Source organism: Cheilinus undulatus, linkage group 20 (genome assembly GCF_018320785.1).
Source record: "Cheilinus undulatus linkage group 20, ASM1832078v1, whole genome shotgun sequence".
NCBI lineage: Eukaryota > Metazoa > Chordata > Actinopteri > Labriformes > Labridae > Cheilinus > Cheilinus undulatus.
The window spans coordinates 5,284,824-5,293,698 of NC_054884.1; the positions used below are offsets into that span (position 1 = coordinate 5,284,824).

General features: G+C 38.1%; 1 protein-coding gene across 2 annotated transcripts; it reads left to right on the forward strand.

The window, feature by feature from the left end:
* Positions 1 to 472: 472 nt before the first annotated feature.
* On the forward strand, positions 473 to 7,521 carry LOC121528684 (CD209 antigen-like). 2 transcript variants are annotated; one of them, XM_041816237.1, is made up of 7 exons: positions 473 to 548; positions 938 to 1,030; positions 2,862 to 2,963; positions 3,350 to 3,733; positions 3,822 to 3,964; positions 5,063 to 5,185; positions 6,387 to 7,521. In XM_041816237.1, exons 2-7 carry the CDS (start codon positions 961 to 963, stop codon positions 6,408 to 6,410), a joined length of 846 nt encoding a protein of 281 aa, XP_041672171.1. In that variant the 5' UTR covers positions 473 to 548; positions 938 to 960; the 3' UTR covers positions 6,411 to 7,521. The 2 variants fall into 2 exon arrangements, with proteins under 2 accessions (XP_041672171.1, XP_041672170.1); XM_041816236.1 differs by lacking the exons at positions 473 to 548; positions 938 to 1,030 and having other exon boundaries at positions 2,693 to 2,963.
* Positions 7,522 to 8,875: the final 1,354 nt, after the last annotated feature.

An 8,875-nucleotide genomic window follows, 5' to 3' on the forward strand; every position in this document is an offset into this window, starting at 1 on the left:
ATACAAAATGTTAAAGTTTTTGAAGGAAAAGATAAGTAAAGTCATTCTGATGACACAATTTTTTATGTGAAATGTGCATACTTACCCCCCAGTTATCATGGTTAGGGGAATACTGTTGTTTTTTTAAACTTGAAACCTATTTTATTGGATTTCTTGTCCTCAAAAATGTACACTTTGACACCAAATTTGTCATTATAGCTATAACAGAAGCAAACATATGGGCTCTAGAGTATTTTCAGTGAATTAGCGTTTGTGAAATAACGCGTCTATTTCCGATACAAAGTATGATCTCACTTGTGTCTTACGATAAATTTATTTGTATGACCCTAAGGTACTTCAAAGGACTATTTTTTGGGCTTAACCTCCCTACTAGAAAAAGGAACAGAAACTGCTGAAGATGCAAAGCTAAGAAAATTAAAAACTTCCCTGTAATAACTGCTGAACTTCCAGATAATCAGTAGCATAAATGTGGGGCAAACATCACTGCAGCATCTTCATGTGAACGCAGTCAAAGTGACACTCGCTTCTTTTATCATCTCAGCTCACAGGTACGTGCACATTTTGAGCCTTTTTTCCTCAAAGATAACTGAATATTTCATCCAAACTTTGGTAAATTTTCATTTCAGTACTAGTCAAAACAGTAATTAGTAGCAATAGTAATTTTCAGTTAAGTCACAGTTTCTTTCATACTTTGACAACCTTGAGAAAAATTCCTTTTAGAGGTGTCCAAATCACCGCTATGATTATAGGGTTGATCTTTATAATGTTTAAATAGGCCTTATTTTATAACATGAAACCTAGTGGTTTATTTTGAGGAATTATGAAGGAGATGTTAACGTCTTGCTTGACTCCGTGTTTTTAAGTTTGTCCTGAGGTATGTAGAAGGAACAGAGGTTGGCTCTAACATGAAATACAGATGTTACATGTTCTATTCTAGAAAAAAGTGGAACCATTATCAGAATGGATCTGGAGATTGAGGACAGCACGGATATGACGAAGAACCTCAAGAAGAAGGGCCTCGTCACAAAAGGTAAAACATATCCCCCTTAAAATAGAGTAAAAAAATGAAGGAGTAAGAATAAATATTTGAATTAACAACTGTAAATCCTGTTTTAAAGACAAGCGGACCCTCAGAAACCCTTTATTCAGATAAAACCCTCTCTATCAGTGTGTTAGGAAGGGTTATTATAGTAGTGTTACTAAAAACGTCTATCTGTTTATTTAGTAATGTTATTATACTGGTGTTATTATAGTGGTGTTATTATAAACTTCTTTATCTGTTTATTTAGTAATGTTATAATAGTAGTGTTATTATAGTCATTCTTTTAATAGTTTTATTACAGTGGTTTTATTATTGTATTGTTATAAACCTCTCTATCTGTGTATTTAGTAATGTAATTATAGTAATGTTATTATAGTAGTGTTGTTATAGTGTTATCTTAAACCTGTTTATCAGAGTTTATCAATGTATAGTAGTGTTAATATAAACACACAGTCACTTTTTTAACTGAAATCTTTAAATTGAACAACTGCAGGTCAAAACAAAATTTTAGTCTCTATTGGCAGTGTGATGAAATGTTTAGTGTTTTGAGTTCTTTGAACACTTGAAGTCAAAATGATTCATTTTATCATTGTGTATCATTAAAACAAACACTAAGCTAAGTCTGACACCATGACTTAGAACTAGCTTCAGAGTGCTTATAGACAGTAATACGTATAGAAACATGGAGGAGTGTATGTACAAAATGACTCCATGTCCAATGATTCTTGTTGATGTGAGAGCATTTAGACTTCTCAGGAGTTGGTGTTTGGTTTTCTTCTAGTAAGACAAACACAACAGCTCAGAGATCTCCTTGGCCTTGGGTTCCTTTGCTTTCTCTTTTTTCTGTTAAAAACCTACTTTTATTTTAAAAGAAAATGGGACATTTAGAAAAAAACACAAGTTTAACAACAGAAAAACTTTAAAAGGTAAACGTTTAGTGTTTAAGTGTTAAGTTTAAAGACCCTGTAAAGTAAAAATAAATCTGTATTTAGGTTTGTCATATGATAGATCACTGTGTTATGAACCCCGAGGTCAAATTTCAGTTAAATAAAGCATCTCCAAGTTTATTAGAATAAGCTTCAAATCATGAAAAATGAGGCAGTTAAATCTGCTCCAGGATGGTGTGGGCGTGTCTGTTGAATGAGCTGAAGCCACGCCCACTCAGGAAGAATATGATCCTCTCAGGTTTTAAAAATGTTACAGTCTGAATAGAGGAAAGCACTCACGCCATTAGCCTGTCTTTTGACCTTTTGTTGACCTCAGAAGAAGAGACAAAGTCTGTTCAAATCTCTGCTATAATGCTTTAAACGATCCATAGACCACTGTGGTTCCACTGAGATGAACTGCTCTGTAATTTTAGATTGTGGCAAACTGTGATGAGTGGCTCATAAATAAGTTGAATGAGTTTAACAAGCCCTCATGTAATAAGTATAAGCAGCAATCATTTATTTAGAACCACAAATAAAGACACAAACAGGCAGGGTAGTCTGCAGCGTTAACTCCCTCACTCATGGTGTCATACTTTGAAAAATACTTTCCCCTGAAAACATGAACCAATAAACAAAACATGCATAACTATAACTTTGCAATGAAACACAAACATTATAGAACGGTACAGGAGTGAATTCCTTTGCACAAAATAATCCCACATGAAACCAGGCCAGGAGAGAGGTGAAATGGCCTAAATCCAGAATGCAGTCACATGTAGATCTCAGTGTTTTCACATGTTTACAGCAACCATATTCCAACATATCTAGAGTGTTAAGACAAAAACTTTGGATTTCACTTTACAGGGTCTTTAAGTTTATGTGTCCTTCAGGGGACCTTCACAGAAGAGCGCCCTCCTCCAGGTCCGTCTCTGTGTTCCTTGGATTACTGTGTGTCCTCCTGCTGGCTGGAAATGTCGGACAGTTTCTCTTCTGTAAGTTATTTCTATCTCACAGCGCTCGCCATGTTACGGTTAAGTACTCCAGGTTGAGCTTTTTAATTAAGATAATAAAAACTAGAACTACATCAGTCACGTGTCTACATGTCTACACCAGTAGGCCTGGGGGGAACCTCAATCTTGTAACTTCCCTTGAAGTCGGGGGGGGGACATTTGTGCAATTTGTTTTGAGAAAACCCCTCAGCATTCTTGAGATCTAGTGTTCAGAAGAATGGCCCAACATACAGACGCAATGAATGCATGAACAACACCAAAACTTAGTGCTTTCCAGTCCCAGCTCCCTCCAGGGTGAGGGTGCAAAAACCCAACCCTATCCTTAACCAGTTTTTAAAATTATTATTATCATTATTTCATTTCTACAGATCACTTTATCTTCAACCCCAAGTCTATGGAACAGATTCAGGCTGGAGCTGCAGAGAGATCCCAGTTAAAGGCCAACTACAGCTTCTTAAAACAAGAAATGGATCAGCTACAGACAAACTACAGCTCCTTAGAACAAGAGAGGGATCAGCTACAGACAAACTACAGGATTGTAAAACAAGAGAGGGATCAGCTACAGACAAACTACAGGATTGTAAAACAAGAGAGGGATCAGCTACAGACAAACTACAGCTCCTTAGAACAAGAGAAGGATCAGCTACAGACAAACTACAGCTCCTTAAAACAAGGGATGGATCAGCTGAGGACTGACTACAACAGTCTGACAGCAGTAAGAGATCAGTTACAGCAGAGGGTCAACAAGATGGGTAAGAAGATTATCACTTTAGTTTAATGCCATGAAGTAGGTTGGTGTTTATATTCTGATTGTTGCGCTCTCTTTCTCTATATCTATAGACCGGAGTTGTCCTCCAGGCTGGAGCAAGTTTGGTGAAAGCTGTTTCCACGTTTCAAACACAACAAGAAGCTGGAATTCAAGCAGAAGCTTCTGCAACTCCAATGGAGGGGATCTGGCAATCATAAACACCAAAGATAAAATGGTAAGAAAGAAAGAAATGTGTCCCAGAACTGAAGTCACTGCATGTAGAAATCTGAAATAATTTTAATAAAAGACTGCCCTTATGTTACATAATTCTAACATCACCTCAGATATTTCTATACTTTACAGGAAGTCACAGCTCAAGTTTCCCCCCACAGTTCCTCTTTTCCTCTTAGGCCGGCCACACACTAGATGATTTTTTAATCTGAAACGATTTTAAAACCGTGAGAGACTACAGACTTCAGGACAATTTCCAAAGATTTTTCATCTTTAATCCTCTGATCGCACACACTAGACAACTCAGCCAGACTGTCGGATTACTAGAGACCACACACCTGCCAACCTGCCTACGACCTCGCGTGATCACGTGACTTCAGAAAAAAGAAAAAAAGTAAACAAACACAGAGGTCTGTCAATACTGTCTTGCTGTCTCTCCACAACAGGCTGTCCTGCCATGTGTTACAGGTGCAGCAAAAATCATAAAACATGTGAAAGACTCAGGATGAAATCCTGGCTGGAATGAAGGTACAGTTGTGTTTATGGTTGTGAGCGGTGAAGTTATGTATGATCCGGCTGTGACGCTACCCTGTGTGCTCGCTCTCATTGGTTGTTGTGGGTACTCCGTCAGCGGCACTATGACCTAGAATCGTTTGATATTTATTTTGGGATTTTGGAGGCTACTACGCAATTTGGAGCATTAAAACAGTTTTGTTGACACCACACACATGAGGATTTTTCAGACAAATAGTCATTTGCAACGAAGCTTCTCGCGGGATACGCCCCCATGATCGTCAGGGGAGTTAAATCTTGCCACGAATCAGGCTTAAAATCCTGTAGTGTGTGGCCGGCCTTATTCAGCTACAGCTTCCCAATATGTTGACCTACTGCACTGAAGGTCAAAAGCTGTTGTCATGGGGCTTTGTTCAACCATGAAACAGGAAGTAGTTACTCAGGGGTTGACCGCATGTGGATGTAGTGAAACCTCACAGAAAGAAATAACAGAAATGAAATGATTGATATCAATTTTGTTAGTGGACATGGTTTTTGGGTACAGTGGCTGATAGATGTCTGAGTTTAATCATGTTTATCATATTAACAGGTGTTTGTCAGAGGGTTGGTGGATTCAGGTAATCATGTCTGGATTGGCCTGAATGACCGTGTTAGTGAAGGGACCTGGATGTGGGTGGATGGGACCAGAGCCACAACCACGCAAGTTTTTACTGTAAAGATGATTAATTCATTAATTGTCTAAAAATTATTAATTCATTAATTGTGTAAAAATGATTAATTCATTAACGATGTAAAGATGATTGTCATTAATGATGTAAAAAGGATTAATTCATTAACAATGTGAAGGTGATTAAGTCATTAACAGTGTTAAAAAGATTGTCATTAAAAATGTAAAAAGGATTAATTTATTAACGATGTGAAGATGATTTAGTCATTAAGGATATAAAAATGATTAAATCATTAACAATGTAAAAATGATTTAATCATTGTCCATATATAGATGATTAATTTATTATTAATGTAAAAATTCTGAATATATTAACTATGTAAAGATGATTAAGTCCTTAATGATGTAAAAATGATTTATTCATTAGTAAGTTAAAGATGATTAATTCATTAACAATCTTAAAATGATTAAGTTATTAATTATATAATGATGATTAAGTCATTAAAAGGATTCTTGAACATTTTGGCAAATTCACCCATTGCCATAATTCCTGTAGTCTTAGTAATAGGTTCGTTTCCATTAGTTGTCAGTGCGAACTGTTTCTAGATCTGGGGGGACTGATATACCAGCTGCACAGCTAACGCTATGTAAGCAGACGGGATTTTTTTGCTTTCCCTCATCAAACTCATCAAATACACAATCCGACTCCAAAACGCTCTTGTGGACAAGTCGTGCCCTGTACATTCACCACGCTATGAAATAATAACGTATAATTGTGTAACGTTACTACACATGAAGCAAATACTCTGAACTATTTCTTGAGTGAACCACTGGGCGGAGTGACACAGTGCAGCAGCCATGTCTGGAGTGTAGTTCGGGCTTTGCATTTAAGTTTAAAACATTTCCGTTTCGTAATATTCCATGATTATTTCATAGCGTGGTGAATGTACAGGTCACGACTTGTCCACGAGAGCGTTTTGGAGTTGTTGGATTGTGTATTTGATGAGTTTGATGGGAGAAAGCAAAAAATCCCGTCTGCTTACATAGCGTTAGCTGTGAAGCTGGTATATCAGTCCCCCAGATCTAGAAACAGCTTGCACCGACAACTATAGGAAACGAACCTATTACTAAGACTATAGGAATTATGGCAATGGGCGAATTTGCCAAAATGTTGAAGTATCCCTTTAAAGACATGTCTGACATAAAATCAATTAACAGGTGTTTTCTCTCATATCTTGTCTGTTAGATTCTGGGGGCCTGGGCAGCCTGACAACTGGAATAATGTGGAAGACTGTGCAGAAATACGGCACGGAGAAGGCGTGGTAGACTGGAATGATGATGATTGTAGTCTTCAAAATATCTGCATCTGTGAAAAATCCCCATAACATTCAGTTAACCCCCTCTACATTTACAGATGTCCTTCCAGACCATCAGGTTCTCTTTTTTTCTACTGAACAACACAATCCTGATTGATGGATTTGAATGCATATCAGTGTACATATATACACACTACCGCTCAGAAGTTTGGAATCACTTGGAAGTGTTCCATGGAAAAACTCATGAAATTAGTCTGAATAGGAGATACAGCAAATGAACTGGATATGCTGACACTGTCAGAGTTAGAAATAAGGATTTTTAATGAAAAATGTTCTTTAAACTTTGTCTTCATAGAAAAAAAAACACCTTTTTTTAGTAGCCGTGCAGACCTCAGACATTCTAGCTGTCAATTTTCAAGTTAATCTGATGAGATTTCCCCCCATGCTTCCTGGAGAATCTCCCACAAGATGGATTAGCTTGATGGAGTCTTCCTTTGTACTGTAAGGTAAAGCTGCTCCCACAACAGCTCAATAGGGTTCAGATCTGAAGACTGTGCTGGCCACTCCATTACAGTCAGAATTCTGTCTGACTGCTGATTCTTTAAATATGTCGTAGACACAGAGGTGTGTTTTTGGTCATTATCTTGCTGTAGGATGAAATTGGCCCTCGTGATAGCTTTCCTTCCCCAAGGTCCCTTCCACTCTTTACAAACCACCTCCAAAGCCCCCCAGACCATCAAGCTACCTCCATCTTGCTTGGTTGGTGGTTTTAGCTCTGTTCTTGCATCTTTTCATTTGTTATGTGTCTCACAAATGTTCTTCTGTTTGATCCAAAGACCTCAAACTTAAACTCATCCGTGCACAACACCTTCCAGTGTCCAGTCTTTTTGCTCCTTTATTAGTAGAATGATTTTTAGCTGTGCAACAGGATTAACTTGGATTGGAGCAGCCAAACTAAGAGATTGATGCAGAGGACTGACAGTTGCTGATAACTGTTTGTGAACTGCATGAAAATGTTTTTATTTGGAAAACAAAGAAATTTGCCAGTGATCCCAAATGTTTGAGCAGTAGTGTGTGTATATATATATATATATATATATATATATATATATATATATATATATATATATATAGTTTAAGCTAACATGACTTTAATTAGCCTAAAGGTTAGAAGAATCTTCAGAATAATGCTGAGTAGCAGCAGGAGTGAGCAGCTTTAGATGTAAGAATGCTGCTAACTTGTGCTTATAGAGTTTAAGGATCATGACCATGCTGTAGCCACGCCTCTCCCTGCGTTTACGTAAACCTAACAGTCTGCTCTTTACATTTCCTCCTTCTCCTTTTCTCTATGGGTCTGTTGTAGGAATAAACAGACACTGCCATTGTTTTCTATCATTAAATTCTCATGTAAATAAAGAGGATGTTTAAACCAGATGAATGTAGTACCTTCTCATGTTTATTACATTTAAATCAATGATTATGTTACCCTCGGAACTTGTTCAGGTGCGCAGTTGAATCAACCTCAGTAAGGCCGGGCAAATCTCATATGATATTGATGTAGTCCCTTTGATACTGATATACTGGGCTGTTGAGGTGCACATCAGGATAAACCACCATATTGAGATCAAAGGTAGGGATATCCATCTTTGGGTGCACTCATGCATGGGGAGAACATGCAAACTCTGCACAGAAAGGCCCTGACAGGGAAGTGAACTGGGAACCTTCTTGCTGTGAGGCACTTACCCCTGCACCAGCATCCAGCCCCAGGCACGTGCAGAGGGGGGGCGGAGGGGGCTGGAGCACCTGCCCCTTTGCCCCTTGATGCCCAAAGTGCCCTTTTGTCAAAGTGTTTTGTTTTTTGTTTTGTTTTTTTTTACTAAAAAAATGAATTTCTATCTCTTTATATACATATACATTCCTGCTCATGCATGGCTTCCCTGTCAAATAAATATGAATTAAAAACAAAACAAGACAAAACAAAAAAAAAAACTCCAAATGGCTGGTTGGGAGATGACGAGCTCCCCGGCCCCCATCCCCCTCCCTTCTCCTGCAGCACGGATGTGAGCACAGAGACAGGCAGCAGCAGACCCCGACCCTCAGCACAGTTTGGCTTTAGTTTCTGGTATTTCTACTCTTGGAGGTGAGTGGTGATTAAGGAAGGTCTCAAGTTCACAGATGACAAGAGCAAACAGTTAACGTGTGTTGCTAACGTGCACATATGAGCCACTAGTAAGTTCAGTTTAGCTAAGGCACTTCATCATGGCATACAGGCTAACATACTGTACTAAAGGGGAGAGACTACAGATGAATAGAGGTATCTGTATCTAAAAATCCATCATCAAAATCTCCACATTTATATGCTAATTATGCACTTTTTAATTATATTGCACTCCTTTGCACACATTTGCCAAGGTGTTGG

What these genes read in the sequence shown, in the direction of transcription:
- LOC121528684 (XM_041816236.1), top strand. Translation starts at nt 2,735, where the DNA reads ATGCAGTCACATGTAGATCTCAGTGTTTTCACATGTTTACAGCAACCA. An exon ending in GCAGAGGGTCAACAAGATGG is followed by an intron (nt 3,734 to 3,821) that starts GTAAGAAGATTA and finishes CTATATCTATAG; the next exon opens with ACCGGAGTTGTCCTCCAGGC. An exon ending in CAACCACGCAAGTTTTTACT is followed by an intron (nt 5,186 to 6,386) that starts GTAAAGATGATT and finishes CTTGTCTGTTAG; the next exon opens with ATTCTGGGGGCCTGGGCAGC.